The 19,698-nt window shown below is 44.9% G+C and overlaps 1 protein-coding gene across 1 annotated transcript in view; it reads left to right on the top strand.

Annotated features, from left to right (window-relative positions):
• The window catches only part of LOC126426657 (activated Cdc42 kinase-like), a 386,532-nt gene that overhangs the window by 159,574 nt on the left and 207,260 nt on the right, over positions 1-19,698 (top strand). Inside the window, exon 9 of the mRNA XM_050088543.1 lies at positions 4,672-4,784. Coding sequence (XP_049944500.1) covers positions 4,672-4,784 — 113 coding nt within the window. The remainder of the gene's footprint in view (positions 1-4,671; positions 4,785-19,698) is intronic.

Here is a 19,698-nt window from a genome sequence, read left to right as displayed (position 1 = left end):
ACTTCAAACTGCGAGCTATAATGTTAAAACAGACATCTACTTTTTTAATAGTTTTTTTGCGCCTCCGGACGTGAAGCCCAAACAGCCATTCTCACTGTTTCAGGAATTTTCTATGATTACCACAAAAATGTCACAGAGCAGATTTACGGAGCCAAATGTACACTCATGCTCATAAATTAAATGCTAAAAATGGTTCAAATGGCTCTGAGCACTATGGGACTCAACATCTGAGGTCATGAGTCCCCTAGAACTTCGAACTACATAAAACTAACTAACCTAAGGACATCACACATATCCATGCCCGAAGCAGGATTTGAACTTGCGACCGTAGCGGTCGCGCGGTTCCACACTGAAGCGTCTAGAACCGCTCGGCCACACCGGCCGGCTAAGGATAATTCTGATACATGGTGAAACAATGCTCTGGTGGGTGGTTTGCGGGTTTAAATCACCTCGGGGTCTGACCGTGCGGTGCATCTGACCTGCGGTCGTCGCACGGTGGCGCTGGCAGCAGTCCACATACACAGAGGTGTGTTGGTGCTGTCAGAGTACAGTGCAGCCAGTAAGTTTGCAGACGTTTTCAGACGTGCTAATGGTGACTGTGTGTTGAAAATGGCTCAAAGAACACATAGTGATGACGTTATGAGGGGTAGGATACTAGGGCGACTGGAGGCTGGTCAAACACAGCAGGTCGTAGCACGGGCCCTCCGTGTGCCACAAAGTGTGATCTCAACATTACGGCAACGATTGCAGCAGGCAGGAAACGTGTCCAGGCGCTACAGTACGGGACGTCCACAGTGTACAACACCACAAGAAGACAGATATCTCACCATCAGTGCCTGCAGACGGCCACGGAGTACTGCAGGTAGCCTCGCTCGGGACTTTACTGCAGCCATTGGAACAGTTGTCTCCAGACACACAGTCTACAGACCACTGAACAGACACGGTTTACTCGCCTAGAGACCTGCAAGGTGCATTCCACTGACCCTTGATCACAGGATAGCCCCTAAAGCCTGGTGTCAAGAACACAGTACCTGGTCATTGGAACAGTGGTCCCAGGTTCTGTTCATGGACGAGTCCAGGTATAGTCTGAAAAGTGATTCTCACCGGGTTTTCATCTGGCGTGAACCAGGAATCAGGTACCAATCCCTTAATGTCCTTGAAAGGGACCTGTATGGAGGTCGTGGTTTGGTGGTGTGGGGTGGGATTATGATTGGTGCACATACACCCCAGCATGTCTTTCATAGAGGAACTGTAACAGGTCAGGTGTATCGGGACGTCATTTTGCACCAGTATGTCCGCCTTTTCACGGGTGCAGTGGGTCCCACCTTCCTCCCGACCGAGCTGCCATCGTGGAGGAGTACCTTGAAACAGAAGATATCAGGCAAATGGAGTGGCCTGCCTGTTCTCCAGACCTAAACCCCATCGAGCACGTCTGGGATGCTCTCGGTCGACGTATCGCTGCACGTCTTCAAACCCCTACGACACTTCAGGAGCTCCGACAGGCACTGGTGCAAGAATGGGAGGCTATACCCCAGCAGCTGCTCGACCACCTGATCCAGAGTACGCCAACCCGTTGTGCGGCCTGTGTACGTGTGCATGGTGATCATATCCCATACTGATGTCGGGGTACATGCGCAGGAAACAGTGGCGTTTGGTAGCACATGTGTTTCGGGACAGTTTTCTCAACATATCACCAATACCGTGGACTTACAGATCTGTGTCATGTGTGTTCCCTATGTGCCTATGCTATTAACACCAGTTTTATGTAGTGCCACGTTGTGTGGCACCACATTCTGCAATTATCCTTAATTTATGAGGACGAGTGTATATCTTATAATCTGACTTGTTCCACATCATATCGACAAAATAATTGGGAAAATGATCTACGGAAAATGACATAACTAAACTAAAACTAAACATTGCAGTCTGCGGCATTGGCAGGGTTCCGGTCAGCGGAAGCTGACACAATGGCACATGTGCCACCAGTCCATCTCGCAGAAGATGGTGTCGAACAGTCGGTGCGACCGTGTCCAGTGCTCTGACATCGTGCCGACACTGTAGACGAAGCTGTTTGATCCACTATCCTAAAGTGGGCAAGATGACTGTCATCTTGCGCCATGACACGTTGTATCGTCCAATTCCCTGTCAGTGTGTATGGCCCTCTTCTCTCCTCTGGTTCCACGTACACTTCACTGTTGAACCAGTGTGCCCTGTACAAGCACAAATTTCACAGAATGAGAGACCTGCCTCCCAGAAACCAATTGAATGCACTTGCATACTGGTATTACATGTTGCAATGTTGGTGGGGCGTAGTAGTACTCGGTTACACATTTTTGTTCATAGGTGGGAATTTAAGGAGATGGGACCTGGATAAACTGACTAAACCAGAGGTCGTACTGACTTTCAGGGAGATCATAAGGGAACAATTGGCAGGAATGAGGGAAATATACAGTAGAAGAAGAATGGGTAGCTTTGAGGGGTGAAATAGTGAAGGCAACAGAGGATCAAATAGGTAAAAAGACGAGGGCTAGTAGAAACCCTTGGGTAACAGAAGCGATATTGAATTTAATTGATGAAAGGAGAAAATATAAAAATGCAGTAAATGAAGCAGGCAAAAAGGAATAAAAACGTCTCGAAAATGATATCGAGAGGAAGTGCAAAATGGCTAAGCAGGGATGGCTAGAGGACAAATGTAAGGATCTAGAGGCTTATCTCACTAGGGGTAAGATAGACACTGCCTACAGGAAAATTAAAGAGAGCTTAGGAGAAAGGAGAACCACTTGTATGAATATCAAGAGCTTTGATGAAAACCCAGTTCTAAGCAAAGAAGGGAAAGCAGAAAGGTGGAGGGAGTATATAGAGGATCTATACAAGGGTGATGTACTTGAGGACAATATTATGAAAATGGAAGAGGATGCAGATGAAGATGAAATGGGAGATACGATACTGTGTGAAGAGTTTGACACTGAAAGACCCAAGTCAAAACAAGGCCCCAGGTGTAGACAACATTCCGTTAGAACTACTGACAGCCTTGAGAGAGGCAGTCCTGGCAGAACTCTACCATCTGGTGAGCAAGATGTATGAGACAGGCGAAATACCCTCCGACTTCAAGAAGAATATAATAATTCCAATCCCAAAGAAAGCAGGTGTTGACGGATGTGAAAATTACTGAACTATCAGTTTAATAAGTCACAGATGCAAAATACTAATGCAAATTCTTTACAGACGAATGGAAAAACTGATAGAAGCCGACCTCGGAGAAGATCAGTTTCGATTCCGTAGAAATGTTGGAACACCAGAGGCAATACTGACTCTACGACTTATCTTAGAAGAAAGATTAAGGAAAGGCAAACCTACATTTCTAGCATTTGTAGACATAGAGAAAGCTTTTGACAATGTTGTCTGGAATACTCTCTTTCAAATTCTGAAGGTGGCAGGGGCAAAATACAAGGAGCGAAAGGCTATTTACAATTTGTACAGAAACCAGATGGCAGTTATAAGAGTCGAGGAGCACGAAAGGGAAGCAGTGGTTGGGAAGGGAGTGAGACAGGGTTGTAGCTTCTCCCTGATGTTATTCAATCTGTATATTTTGCAAGCAATAAAGGAAACAAAAGAAAAATTCGAAGTAGATATTAAAATCTGTGGAGAAGAAATAAAAACTTTGAGGTTCACCGATGACATTGTAATTCTGTCAGAGAAAGCAAAGGACTTAGAAGAGCAGTTGAACGGAATGGACAGTATCTTGAAAGGAGGGTATAAGATGAACATCAACAAAAGCAAAACGAGGATAATGGAGTGTAGTCGAATTAAGTCGGGTGATACTGAGGGAATTAGGTTAGGAAATGAGACACTTAAAGTAGTAAAGGAGTTTTGCTATTTGGGGAGCAAAATAACTGATGATGGTCGAAGTAGAGAGTTTATAAAATGTAGACTGGCAATGGCGAGGAAAGCGTTTCTGAAGAAGAGAAATTTGTTAATATCGAGTATAGATTTAAATGTCAGGAAGTCGTTTCTGAAAGTATTTGTGTGGAGTGTGGCCATGTATGGAAGTGAAATGTGGACGATAAATAGTTTAGACCAGAAGAGAATAGAAGCTTTTGAAATGTGGTGCTACAGAAGAATGCTGAAGATTAGTTGGGTGGATCACGTAACTAATGAGGAGGTATTGAATAGAATTGGGGAGAAGAGGAGTTTGTGGTCGGACATGTTCTGAGGCATCAATGGATCACGAATTTAGTACTGGAGGGCAGCGTGGAGGGTAAAAATTGTAGAGGGAGACCAAGAGGTGAATACAATAAGCAGATTCATAAGGATGTAGGCTGCAGTAAGTACTGGGAGATGAAGAAGCTTGCACAGGATAGAGTAGCATGGAGAACTGCATCAAATGAGTCTCAGGACTGAAGACCACAACAACAACGACAGCTCCGCACCGACTGAGCACTGCATAACACTGACCTGTCCGACCAAACAAAGGACGGCACTGTCGGTCCTACGTGCATACCTCCTCTGCCATTTAAATCACTTATTACGGTTCTGCTGTTCCACACATCCTCCTATCGTGACGTGTTGCTAACCACTGGTCCTGAGTGTTTCACTTTTTGTGAACAGTAGTGTACATGAAAAGTTTGTTTGAATGTAGTAAGTGTAACTTTGTCTTTTGTGCTGTTGCAGTGCAAACCGGAGCAGGTGCAAGCCGTCCAAGACTGCTGCGAGGAGCCTGCAAAGGCCAAGAGGGAGCAGCTGCTGTACCGCGTGGGTGACGTCATCACCGTGCTCGACAAGGGGTGAGTGGGCGCCGCCAGTGCAGTGTGGCAGCGGGGGGCAGTGTAGACGACAGTTGCCAGCCACACCGCGAGACGTGTCCCACGGCGACTGTTTTCTAAATTGGGTGTGGCCACACTCGCCACTGTAGTTATGGCAGCGTCTAAACGGACAGGAGCACACAGTCGGGGATGTAACACAGTACTTGCTAATCTTGCGCACACTGTACTGGTTGTTACCTATCTCATTTCTTGATAACTGAACAATTGTGGAATCTTGTGGTAAGACCACACTCTCACCATGTGTTTTTGAATGAGTATAATACGAGTAGTTCCAGCACACTTTCAGCAAGACTTATTTATTAACAGCTGCTCAAAGATTACACACTCCAGATCTCGTTTGTCTAGGGGTTCTCGGAAGTTTTGTCTGCAAAATAATCATTCCAACAAGCATTGCCTGGGTTTTCTTCCTGTTTGAAATAAACACTACCGGATCTGAAATACTTCCAGCTAAAAATTATATTTATTCATACTTTTTATTGGTAACTACACCATTTTCACAATGAACCTTGATACTCTAAATGCATTATACTGCACTTGTCACATAAATATGTCCAGCTCCCTTCAATACAGACAAAGAAGTGGCGGGCAAGCCAACATGTGCCCGGAAGTTGCAGACATTCCTGCAGTCTAGATTCTTTGGTCTACTGATCTTAATAAACTCCAAAGATACACACAAATAAATATATATAAATATACAGCATTTAACATCTTAAACAAGTCGATTATTTATCATAAAATAAAATATTCATAATTAAATAAATTAAACACATTTTTTGACAACATGATGAAGTTATCTTAACTCTTTACTGTGGGAACCTTACTTTTTGCATGAGATAAACTTTATCTCCAACAGTTAATTACATTACAACATGTACACTATATGATCAAAAGTATGCGGACACCCCCAAAAACATACGTTTTTCATATTAGCTGCATTGTGCTGCCACCTACTGCCAGGTACTCCATATCAGCGACCTCAGTAGTCATTAGACATCGTGAGAGAGCAGAATGGGTCGCTCCACGGAACTCACGGACTTGGAACGTGGTCAGGTGATTGGGTGTCACTTGTGTCATAAGTCTGTACGAGAGATTTCCACACTCCTAAACCTCCCTAGGTCCACTGTTTCTGATGTGATAGTGAAGTGGAAACGTGAAGGCACACGTACAGCACAAAAGCGTACAGGCTCACGTCGTCTGTTGACTGAGACCACCGACAGTTGAAGAGGGTCGTAATGTTTAATAGGCAGACATCTATCCAGACCATCACACAAGAATTCAAAACTGCATCAGGATCCACTGCAAGTTCTATGACATTTAGGCGGGAGGTGAGAAAACTTTGATTTCACAGTTGAGCAGCTGCTTGTAAGCCACACACCATGCCGGTAAATGCCAAACGACACCTTGCTTGATGTAAGGAACGTAAACATTGGACGACTCAACAGTGGAAAACCGTTGTGTGGAGTGACGAATGACGGTAAACAATGTGGCGATCCGATCGTATGGTGTGGGTATGGCGAATGCTCGGTGAACATCATCTGGCAGCGTGTGTAGTGCCAACAGTTAAAATTCAGAGGCGGTGGTGTTATGGTGTGGTCGCGTTTTTCATGGAGGAGGCTTGCACCCCTTGTTGTTTTGGATGGCACTATCACAGTGCAGGTCTACACTGATGTTTTAAGCACCTTCTTGCTTCCCACTGTTGAAGAGCAATTCTGGGATGGCGATTGCATCTTTCACCACGGTCGAGCACCTGTTCATAATGCACGGCCTGTGGCGGAGTGGTTACAGGACAATAACATCCCTGTAATTGACTGGCCTGCACAGAGTCCTGACTTGAATCCTATAGAACACCTTTGGGATGTTTTGGAACGCCGACTTCGTGCCAGGCCTCACCGACCGACAAGGATACTTCTCCCCAGAGCATCTCTCTGTGAAGAATGGGCTGCCATTTCCCAAGAAACCTTCCAGCACCTGATTGAACGTATGGCTGCTAGAGTGGAAGCTGTCATCAAGGCTAAGGGTGGTCCAACATCATATTGGATACCAGCATTACCGATGGAGGTCGCCACGAACTTGTAAGTCATTTTCAGCTAGGTGTTTGGATACTTTTGATCACATAGTGTCTGAAAAGGGCACCTTTCTAAATACAGGGCAGTACAGTGTGAGTACAACATCTAAAGCTGTCCAGTACTCTGCGGTGTGTCTATAAGAATGGTTTCTTTCTTTCTTTCTCCCCATTACAGGATATTTGTCTATTATAGGTACAAATGAAAGGGGAAGTAGAGGACATTGAAATGAGAAAATAGTTGTAATGAACATAGGCCCGGAAATGAAGGGTTTCCCCGATAAGATGTATGTCTGAGTGCTATTGTGTCTGTGCTACTACAATACTGTAAATGTCAGAGGCTATATTTATGCCGCAGTTTTGCTGGCGGCCATCGTTGTTGGCGTGCCAAATGATGTGGTGAAGTGGTTAGGACATGGGACTCACATTCTGTACGACATTGGTTCAGATCCACATCTGGGCATCCCACGATTTCCCTAAATTGCTGCAGGCAATTACTGATATGGTTTCTTTGAAAGGGCACATCCGATTTCCTTCCCCATCATCAAAATAATTCAAGCTCATACTTCCATCTCCAAAGACCTTTTCTGCGGTATGTTAAATCTTACTCTTAATTGCTTCCGTTTGCTGTCAGTTAGTCGAGTATGCTTTAATGTGGCTGTTCAGGAATATACAACACAGATCTTTGACGACAGTTACATCAGGTGTGGCTTGTCGATACTGTGGCTTTGCAGCTCCCGTGACTTCATTGTATTGGATTTGTTTGTACGTGGGTATTTAAACACTGTTTATAGCATCACTGAACTCTGGGAATGAATTGTGATTGGTTTTCAGTGCATTCAGAACACGCTTACAATTTTTGAATATGTACGGACATCAACAAGGAGGTATGCTGAAGCCTATCTTTGCATGAATGGTGGCCACATGTAACAGCTGCTGTAATGAATTTGTCCTTAAGTGCGTATCTGCAGTTTGGAGTCTCAGACACTTTGATATAATGTGTTCATGCACTGAGTTGTGTTGGGTAAACTGTTGATTTGCAGACCTGTTTTTATTAGGATTATGTGCTTTTTTCATTGTCCTCTACTCATCCCTTTCATTTGTGGCTAAAATACTCGAGACACCCTGTATGAGCATTGTATGTGCAGTAGCCACCAGAAAGATCATGGGAGGCGCACATCGGCACGGCGCGTCACGGACGGTAGTTGCCGCAAGTAGAGTCCCATCCACCAGAGGGCACGCGAGAATTCGGACACGACCTCTGCCGGTGGAACAACAACAACAACAAAACAACAACAACAACTCAGGCAGCACGGGCCGTGCCCAGTCAGTTAACATCGGGCATGCCTAGGATACAGTCCCGGTCTAGGCTAAGTGAAGTGCGACGTAAAACGTGAACAGTGTTACTACACAATTGGCGACGAGTAGGGTCGTTCTTTCGTGTGTTGCGTCGTTGTTCCAGTTTCGCAGCTTATCCACGGCATGGAGGATTTATTGCGGGTTTTGGTTGAGCAGCAGACGGAACTCATGGCCACCATAAAACAAGTGCTTCCGGCATTGCTCTCCACGCAGTCTGCTCCAGCGCCGTTCCCTCCTCCCTTTCCCCCGTATGACGAGACGGCGGAGGATTGGGATGCATATGAACATCACCTTCGGCAGCATTTCCAGGCGTTTCATGTTGCCGATGCGGAGTTATGTCGTGCTCTCTTCTTGTCTTGGATATCTCCCTTGCTGTATCAAGTTTTGCGGCAGCTAGTGCCGTTGCAAGAACCCTCGTCCTTGTCTTTTGACGCACTTTGTTCATTGCTGTCTTCATGTTGTGGCGGCTAGGGTCGAGTTCTATCAATGCCTCAGCCCCGTCAGTCTTACCGGGCGTGGGCCGCTACCCTGCACGGTCTTAGTCGCAAGTGTCATTTTGTCACGTAGCAGTCGCGAGAGTCGTATGCCCACGTTATGGTACGCGACGTCATTGTTCATTCGGCTCCTGATAGGGAGGTCCGGCAACGGGCCCTGCAGTTAGAAAACCCTTCCCTCGAAGAAGTCCTGTCCATTGCTCATTCGTATGAAGTCTCTCACGCAGCAGGTCAACAGCTGGAAGCGTGGTGCGACGTCGCTGAGGTTCGGGGCGCCGCGGCCGCGTCCACTGTGTCCGGGGTGGACGACGTGCGAGCGGTACAATCCGGCCGTTACGGCCGCTCCCGCACGGCACGTAAACAGAGTTCTGGCCGCCGGCCCCTGTTGCCGTCCTGTGCGTCGTGCTATATACACCACGATCGGTCGGAGTGTCTCCAGCGTTGGGCCGTTTGTCACAAATGTAATAAAAAAGGTCACATTGCTAAAGTTTGCCGCTCAGCCTCAAACGAATCAAAGGAAGCAGGTACAGAGGACATGGATGTTGACATTCAAGAAGTTTCATCGGGCCAGGCTCCCGACGCATCGGCATGCAAACTCTTTATCGAGGTGTCGGTTCGGTCGCGCCGGTTACAACTGCAAGTAGATACGGGTGCGGCAGTTTCGTTGTTGAATGCACAAACTTATTCCGACCTTGGATCGCCCTCATTGGCGCCAGTTTACCGGCGTCTACGCGGTTATGGTAAACAGTTCATTCCCCTACTGGGTCAATTCACTACTGACGTGACTTACAAATCAGTCACTCGGCCTATTACTTTTATTGTTGTCAGTGACGCGAGCTCAGCTAACCTTTTTGGCCTGGATGCCTTTCAAGCTTCCGGTTTTTCTATCGCTGACACCATACAGTTGGTCTCCGAAGACGTTCCCTATCAATCATTGGAATCTTTGATCTCAGACTTTCTAGATATCTTTGAGGAGGGCCTGGGGCATGTTTCAGACTTTGAAGCTCACTTAACGTTGCAGGCATCGGCTCACCCGTGTTTTCTACACGCGAGGCAGATCCCCTTGGCTCTCCACCCTCAGGTAAAAGCAGAGCTAGACCGGCTGACAGCCCTAGGGGTCGTTCTTCCCATTTCTTCTAGTGAGTGGGCTTCGCCCCGCGTTTTTGTCAGGAAACTCTCGGGAAAATTACGTCTTTGTGGCGATTTCAAGGCCACCATTAATTCCCAATTGGTAGTGGACACCTATCCTTTGCCTCGTGCTGATGAATTGTTCTCCGCTGTGGGGGGAGGCCAATATTTTTCGAAAATCGATCTTTCGGAGGCTTATCATCAGATACCACTTGATGAGGACTCCAAACGGCTGGCGTTCGTCAACACCTCGTTTGGCCTTTACCAATACCAGCGGTTGGCCTTCGGAATATCCAGTGCCCCAGCGATATTCCAGCGTTATCTTGAGCACGCCATGTCGACAATCCCTCATTGTATTAATTACCTGGACGACATAATTGTCACGGGCCACAGCACGAAGGAACACTTGCACAACCTTCGCACCCTCTTTGTCAAATTCAGGTCCGTGGGCTTGCGTTGCAACCTGCGTAAGTCGAACTTCTTCCAACTGTCCATTGAGGAAGTGGGCTACACACTCTCTCGGTACGGCGTCCAGCCGCTAGGAAGTTTGGTCCGAGGTATCGTCGACCTTCCGCGGCCCGCTTCGCTGAAGGAGTTACAAGCTTTTTTGGCAAGATTGCCTATTACCACCGGTTCATTCCCAGGGCTTCCACCATAGCCCACCCCCTGTACTGCCTTCTGCTCAAGGGTGTTCCTTTTGATTGGTCGCCTGCGTGCGAGCGAGCGTTCACCTCGTTGAAGGGCTTCCTCATGTCAGCGCCTTGTTTGGCTACTTTTGACCCCCATAAGCCGTTGGTCCTGGCTACAGATGCTTCGCAGTATGGGGTGGGGGCGGTCCTGGCCCATCGCAACGCAGATCGTTCCGAGCAACCACTGGCATTTGCGTCTAAAACTCTTAGTCCCGCACAGGCCCATTACTCCCAGGTGGAAAAAGAGCCTTTGGCCATTGTCTACGCTGTTACCAAGTTTCACCCTTTCTTGTATGGCACGAAGTTTCAGTTAATCACTGGCCATAAGCCGTTAATATCGTTATTTGGCCCCGCCTCTCAGATTCCAGATAGGGCAGCCCACAGACTGCAGTGCTGGGCCTTGCTCCTCTCTGAGTACCATTATGACATTCATTTTCGCCCTACCGGACAGCATGCCAATGCCGACGCTCTTTCCCATCTTCCGGTGGGCCCGGATCCTAAATTCGATCGAGAGGAGATTATGTGTTTTCATTTGGATGTGGCGTCCTGCCAAGCGGTTGATGGCTTCCCGATCACTAGTTCTCGAGTCGCCAGGGAAATGGCAGCTGACCTGGTTCTCCGGCAAGTAGTTCGCCTCATTCAGCAGGGGTGGTCATCCCGCCCTTCAGGCCGGGCCTCGGACGCTCTTTGTAATTATTTTATTCTACGAGACCGCCTCTCGGTCTTGGAAGCAGTTCTCCTTCTGGTTACCGATGATACAACTCCTCGCATGGTTGTTCCTGCAAGTTTACGAAGGGAAGTCCTCACGTTATTACATGAGGGGCACTGGGGTGTTTCCCGTACTAAAACCTTGGCTCGCAGACATCTGTACTGGCCCGGTATTGACAGAGAAATTGAGCACTCGGTGGCCGCCTGTTCCCAGTGTGCGAGCCAACAGGCATCTCCCAGGGCAGCGTTCTCTTCATGGCCGCCGGCAACCCAAGCATGGGAACATGTTCACGTCGATTTTGCGGGCCCGTTTCTCAATGGCTTGTGGCTCATTGTCATTGATGCTTGTTCCCAATTCCCATATGTGGTTCGCTGCTCCTCAACCACTTCAGAAGTTGCAATCCAGGCACAAGCAAAAATCTTTTCTGTGGAAGGTCTGCCAATCACCCTGGTCTCGGACAATGGACCGCAGTTTATTTCGCAGACCTCCCAGGATTTTTGTAGGCGCTTCGGTATTCGGCACGTTTGCTCTCCCCCCTTTCATCCACAATCGAATGGGGAAGCCGAGTGCATGGTGCGCACATTTAAGATGCAGATGAAAAAGTATGTGCACGAATTTCCTGTGGAGGAGGCATTGACGTTTTTCCTGACGGCATACCGGACCACACCAATGGGAGAACACAGCCCCGCAGAGCTCCTCCATGGGCGCCAACCTAGGACTCTGCTGCACTTCCTCCGGCCCGGTCCTCGTGTCTTCGCAAAACGGAGTACCTGGCTTTCCATTGGGTATGTCGGTCTGGGCACGTGGGTTTGGTCGCAATCCACGTTGGATACCGGCGGTGGTCCTGCGCTGAAATGGCCGCCGGCTCTATACCTTGCAGGCGGGTGACCGGGTGATACGTAGTCACCAAAATCAGCTACGTCCACGTTTGGGCACCCACCCTCCGACCTCTCAGACACTGGCTTCCCCATTGCTGGCACCCGTGTTGGTTTCTCAGGGGACGTTACCACCTCTCCCCACTGTGACTCCGCCGCACTGCGATGGTTCTCAGCCTTGGCAGCCTCCAGTAGCTCCAGACCGGCATCGCCATCATCAGAGATGCCCCAGCGAGAGCTGGCCCCCCTCGCAGGCCCGGTTTCTCAGGAGGCTGGTTCACCTGTGGTCGTCCCTTCCCCATCGTCCCCGCCACTGGGACTTGCCCCTCCCGAGGTGGAACTGGATCCGGAGTTTGACAGCTTGTCACCCGTTCCGTCCCGGGCTCCGGTGGTGGGACGATGGGGGCCTCTTCGTGTGGGTCACTTCCAGCCGTATTCGAAGGTTCCGGCTCGAGGGTTGGCAGATCCCCTTGACTCCGGCCTTCCAATGGATGTGGAGGTCATCGCTCCTGCCCGACGCTCCACCTTCCGACGCAGTGGATCACAGTGGCTTCACCCCCCGAAGGAGGAGGAGTGCAGTAGCCACCAGAGAGATCGCGGGAGGCACACATCGGCACGGCGCGTCACGGACGGTAGTTGCCACAAGTAGAGTCCCGTCCACCAGAGGGCACGCGAGAAATCGGACGCGTCCTCTGCCGGTGGAACAACAACAACAACAACTCAGGCAGCACGGGCCGTGCCCAGTTAGTTAACATCGGGCATGCCTAGGATATAGTCCCGGTCTACGCTAAGTGAAGTGCGACGTAAAACGTGAACAGTGTTACTACAGTATGTATCTCCCTTCAGTCGCACTCGTGGACTCCATCGAAGTGATAACCCATTTCTCACTGTAAATTATGAAGGGTATGTGGAATCACCAACAAGACATAGTTCATACGGTTCTTAAAAGTGCTTAGAAGGACTTAATTTTTACACTGTTCAATAAAAGTCCTTATAAGTGCTTGCTTTTTCCTTTTTTGAAATTATGATTCTTATAAGTCCTCATTTTCCTCTTGGCAGTTATATTCAAACTTAAAAATTGATTAACTTGTCATAGTTAAAAAGATGAAAAAGAAAAAGAATACATGTGAAGGTCGAATGCCAAAGCAGTTATGAGGGTCACTCAGCTGCATGACGTATGGCAAGATCTGTAAGGTTAACCCCACCTGAGGCATGTAGAATGGAGTGGGGTACAATTACACACAATACTGGAAACTGACACCATTTCGTGTATGTAAACTCATTACTGCAATGCCACTAGTGGGAGATGGCAGGGGGATGTGGAAACCATAACTAAATAGTACATCTGTGACAAGAAAATATCTGTGGCAAAGTATCAGCCATCCCTATTGCAATACACGTTTGGTGGAAACACTGCAGAACAGGTGTATTTTTAAAATTATGTTTATCGTGCCTGGAAAGAGTGCATTTAGCCAATGGTGACCGGGACAAGATGAATATAAACAATCACTAGTGCCATCAAAAGACATTCTCAAAGGGAAGTATAACATTTGCATAAAGGACATCGATATAGCAATGATGTGAGAAGTGCCATTAAAAGCCCATACAAAAGGTAAGTGTTATTTCAAGTTACATGGGACTTGATTAGAATGGCCTGACTTGATGAGCTTAAATTACACACGTCACACATTAAATCACAATTGAGATGTTAATACATTTCATGTGTATCTACTCGGACAATAATTATTGTTTAGTATTTCAGGAAGTGAGTGTTCAAATTTATTGTAAAGGCAACGTATAAATGAAACAAACATTTAATGACAAAGCAGACTGTAAAAGATTATAGTGCAATCATGATTTCATGAAATTGTGAAAATTTACTGGAAAGATGAGGTACTTTACAATCGAAAGAATAATAATAAAAGTAACAAAGGTAAAAATAAATTACTTGGGTGCTGCACTTAACAGCCTGGTACACCCACAAATTATATCGCAAAACTCGTAATTTCACAAGCACCTTCATTATATAGGTGACACAAAGATGAAGAATTCTACACTGGAGCACCAAAAAAGAAACTGGTATAGGCATGTGTGCTCAAATACAGAAATATGTAAACAGCCGGAATACGGCACTGTGGTCGGCAACACCTGTATAAGACAACAAATGTCTGGCACAGTTGTTAGATTGGTTACTGTTGCTACAATAGCAAGTTAGCAAGATTTGAGTGAGTTTGGAAGTGGTGTTATAGTCAGCACACAAGCAATGGGACACAGCTTCTCCGAGGTGGCAACGAAGTGGGGATTTTTCCTTAGAACCATTTCACAAGTGTACTGTGAAACGTCAAATATCCGACTTCGCTGTGACCAGAAAAAGATCCTGCAAGAGCGCGACCAATGCCAGCTGAAGAGTATCATTCACCATGACAGAAATGCAATGGTTCTGCAAATTGCTGCAGATTTCAGTGCTGGGTCATCAACAAGTGTCAGCGTGTGAACCGTTCAATGAAACATCATCGATATGGGCTTTCGGAGCCGAAGGCCCACTCGTGTTCCCTTGATGACTGTGCGACACAAACCTTTACGCCTCGCCTGGGACTGTCAACACCAACATTGGACTGTTGGTGACCGGAAACATGTCATCTGGTCAGACAAGTCTCGTTCCAAACTGTATAGAGTGGATGGGCATGTACGGTTATAGAGACAACCTCGTAAATTCATGGACCCTGCATGTCAGCAAGGGACTGTTCAAGCTGGTTGAGGCTCTGTAGTGGTGTGGGGCGTGTTCAGTTGGAATGATATGGGACCCTTGATATGTCTAGATGTGACTCTTAACAGGTGACTCGTACATAAGCATTCTGTCTGTCACCTGCATCCATTCATATCCATTGTGCACTGTGATGGACCTGGGCAGTTCCAACAGTCCCACATATCCAGAATTGCTACAGAGTGGCTCCAGGAACACTCTTCTGAGTTTAAACACTTCCGTGGGTCACCAAATTCCCCACATGAACATATTGAGCATATCTGAGATGCCTTGCAATGTGCTGTTCAGAAGTGATCTCCACCCCCTCATACTCTTACAGATTTATGGACAGCCATGCAGGATTCATGGTGTCAGTTCCCTCCAGCACTATTTCAGACATTAGTCGAGTCCATGCCACGTCGTTTTGCGGCACTTCTATGTGCTCATGGGTGCCCTACACGATATTGGGGATGTATACCAGTTTCTTTGGCTGTTCAGGTCATAGCGAGATGATTTCATCTCAAAAATGTGAATTATGGACCAAATTGTTCAAATTCAATGTGGCGTATGCTGGATTGTTTCTCCACAGATACCAAGACCCAGTGAGGATGGAGCTGGGTCACATGATGAGAGAGCTTCAGGACCAGCAGATCGAACCCAGGATGCAAACATTTAAGAAAATTGCTTCCTCAGATAAGCTTGGTACTTATGAAGTGGAACCATCTTCACTCAATGAATTAAGTAAAGTAGGTTTAGGCTTCATTGGGGACAAAATTTTGTCTAGGGTGGTTAAGGAGCAAAAGGTCACAGAGAAAAATGTTCCAACCTTAAAAGACAAAGCACAGTCATTTATTATGAAAATGGTTAAAACTATTCTTGAAAAACCTTCGTTATAGTATTACTTTGTCTGTAATTCAGCCTGTCTTGATCCAAGAGTTATTCTTGAAAATAAAGCTGGTTGCAAGAAAAAGATGAAATTAATACTAAATAGTCTTGTTGAAAGAGGTCATGTTTTGGTGGGAAATTGTGATTCCCTCCTTTCGGAGTTTGGAGATTTTGTGCAGCAAATTCGGTATCAAGAAAGTAGAGATTTTCAAATTAAAATTTCAAGATTCAGTGACTTCCTTTACAAGAATAAAAATTCAAGGGGGCTTCAAAGCAATATGGGATGTTTGCAAGAAGATTTTAACTCTCAATCAATAAAGCTCTAGAAATAGAGAATTTGAAAGAAAGATCCTAATTGCTACGCAGTAAGTTAGCAAGTTGAAGGCCACCTTAAATCTTGGGGAGGGGGGGGGGGTAGTGCAATATGTTAAAATTACTAAGGATTTATTGGCATCTGCATCTTCTGCAAGAAAAAAATACATGGCTTGTCTTGAGGAACAAAAACAAGTACATAAGACAAAGACACTTTCAGAAAGGAAGTGCAAATTATGATAATAATTGGGGGTTTAAAACAGAAAAGAATGCACCCCAATTCTGACATTTCTTAATTGCAAAAATCAGCTGATGAACTTTCAAAGGTTGCAGAAAAGACAAGGATCATTTCCATTGTTCACAGTGTAATGCACAAAGGAAAAAGGCTCATGAAAAGCAAGAAGAGGTTCAGTCATTAGGCTGCCAGATTAGGGATAGTGCTTATAAGTTTTTCTTATTGACAGTTCATTCAATTTCATTAAAATTCACAAATTTAGAATTACTTTTATGGATTATTGTATGATAAATACTGCAGAGAGGATTATAAAATATGATGTACTCACTTTAACTACTTTAATAAGAAAAACATTTATCAGTTATCAAGCAGACATACAATGTAGGGTATTTTTGATAAGCCTTTAAAGAATTTGCCTTATTCCTGTTGAGTTGATACCATTGAATTTTATTATAGTGACACTATATTGAAGTTATCATCTGTTTGTGCATGTTTATTTGATTCTTGACCTCACGTTGAGTGCAACTATTGCCAGTTAAGAAAAGGGGCCTAAAAATCCTTAATTTTTGTTTTGTAAATTCAGTATGAACCCTACAAGAGTAGATAAGAAACGTGCATGTTTGATTTCTGTAATTGTTTTTGGCAAAGGAGGTGCATGCTCAATGTCTTTCACAAAACCCCACAAAAAGAATCCTGCAGATGCCAAGTCATGTGATGTAGTTTGCCAAAAGCTGAGCATGACATTCGAGGATAGATTCCCAGCAGCGTTGGGGATTTTTTCTCCATAGGGCCTGGGTGTTTGTGTTGTCCACATCATTTCATCATCATTCATGAAAGTGGTGAATCTTGACTATGTAAAGATTGGGAATTTTTACGGGCACTGATAACTGCACAGTTGACCACCCCACAAACCAAATATCATCGTCATCATCATCAACATGATGTTGTCATTTCCATTATGACCAATCTGACAGTTTAGAGGATGTCAGTTTAAAAATGTGTGAACCTCCTACATCAAGAGGGCGGTCTTTCGAAATTTTGAACTTTCTTTTAAATTCTCTGTAATTCCTATTGACTTAACACTATTCATTGAATTGTTATTGTCATTTGTAATTGCTACATTCGTTTTAAATTCCCCTGTGTGTTAAAGGAAAATGGAAATTGTCACATAGATAGTGAAACATCCTGACATTATTCAGAACAGGCAGGCTGGCCTCAAGAAATTTCATAACAACTTCATCAATATTAACTTTCAAACTAAAATACATTCCTTTATTTTAGAAATTCTGATATCACAGGTAAAACAATTCCGAAATAGAGTTATATAATTTATGATCTGAAAACATCGTAATGAATGTAAAGCACATCACCATAGCTAATAGCAACCATTAAAAGTTTATGCCAGTTACTATAGCAATATAAACTAATTAATTAAGTGAATGTTACAAACAAATGTGTTTGGCATGTGTCAAAAAGTTAATGTAAAGAAGACAAGTAAATTTAAGAGATCTAGGAAAAAAACAGCAGCTACAGTATCTTATATAGAACATCATGTGCTAAGGATAAACATACTTCACATGTTTTGGCTTTTGTAATGCAGATGCTACTGAATATGTGCACGTGCTTGACACTAATGCAGCAATTAAACGAAATAAATAAAAAAGTACATTCTGTTGGGCACCTTAATAGAATAGTAGGAGATGTTTTGTCGCAAAGTGCGACCACTCACGTACAAATCAGGTCATGCTACACTCTCTACCTAGTATAGCAAACTACCTTACAGTTTGTGGCAGACAGTAATATCTTTCCCCCTGTTATTGCAAAATTCTTTATTAACTTGTAATTTCTCCAATTTCTCATTGCGGCAGTTTTGCGAGACATGTTTGGGAATAAGTAATTTGTTGCCCAACTCTTCATAGAATGTACACTCTGAGAACTTCAACAGTGTACCATTCTGTGATGTACAGTGCGTCTCTTACAGCGTGTGCCACTGGGGTTTCCAGTGTGTTAAGGATCCCAGACTGAAAAGTTTTGTAAGCTGATTCTTTGGTGAGTAAATTACATTTCATTAAGATTCTTCCATTGAATATGAGTATGGCAGTTACTTTTGCCACAATCAGTTTTATGTCATTATTTCATTTTATGTTGCTCATATTTTACAGTAGTTATGGTTTCCATCAATTTTTCACGAATAGTTTAACTGTACAGTGCTGGATTTCTTCTCAAATGTATGTGCAACATATTAATTTTTTTACGTTCAGGGTGAACAGCAAGTTCCTGACCATTAATCAGTCTTCCCCAGATCTTCAGGCAATTTGTTACACTTGTTTGATATTTCTACCTGCTTACAGACAGCTGGTCGTCTGTAAACAGCTTTATGGAGATTCTGATATTATCCACTACATCATTCATATATAATGTAAACAGTAACAGACCTACAAGACTTCTTTGGGGTACTCCTGAAATTACTTATGCAATTGTGGAATTGGTTCCATTAAGAGCAAAGTGTTGTATTCTGTGTACAAGGAAGTGTTGAATCCAATCACAAATCTAGTTCAGTACCCCATATACTCATATTTTGTTCACTAAATGACAGTACAGAACTGTATAGAATGTCTTCTGCAAGTCGAGGAACATGGAATCAAGCTGGCAATCGCATGTACTACACTCTGGGTCTCACGTTTGGACAGGGAGAGCTAAGATTTTCTGTATCTCTGTTAATAGAATTTGTGTTAGTTTTTATAGATGAGATTTTCTTTCTCTAAAACATTCATAATGTTGTTGTTGTTGTTGTTGTGGTCTTCAGTCCAGAGACTGGTTTGATGCAGCTCTCCATGCTGCTCTATCCTGCACAAGCTGCTTCATCTCCCAGTACCTACTGCAGCCTACACCCTTCTGAATCTGCTTTGTGTATTCATCTCTTGATCTCCCTCTACGATTTTTACCCTCCACGCTGCCCTCCAATACTAAATTGGTGATCCCTCAATGACTCAGAACATGTCCTACCAACCGATCCCTTCTTCTAGACAAGTTGCACCACAAATTTCTCTTCTCCCCAATTCTATTCAATACCTCCTCATTAGTTATGCGATCTACCCATCTAATCTTCAGCATTCTTCTGTAGCACCACATTTCGAAAGCTTCTATTCTCTTCCTGTCCAAACTATTTATCGTCCATGTTTCACTTCCATACATGGCTACACTCCATACAAATACTTTCAGAAACGACTTCCTGGCACTTAAATCTATACTCGATGTTAACAAATTTCTCTTCTTCAGAAACGCTTTCCTTGCCATTGCCAGTCTGCATTTTATATCCTCTCTACTTCGACCATCATCAGTTATTTTGCTCCCCAAATAGCAAAACTCCTTTACTACTTTAAG

Source organism: Schistocerca serialis, chromosome 11 (genome assembly GCF_023864345.2).
Source record: "Schistocerca serialis cubense isolate TAMUIC-IGC-003099 chromosome 11, iqSchSeri2.2, whole genome shotgun sequence".
NCBI classification, from domain to species: Eukaryota; Metazoa; Arthropoda; class Insecta; order Orthoptera; family Acrididae; genus Schistocerca; species Schistocerca serialis.
The sequence above is the reverse complement of the archived record's forward strand: the minus strand, read 5'-3'. Positions and strand labels throughout refer to the sequence as shown.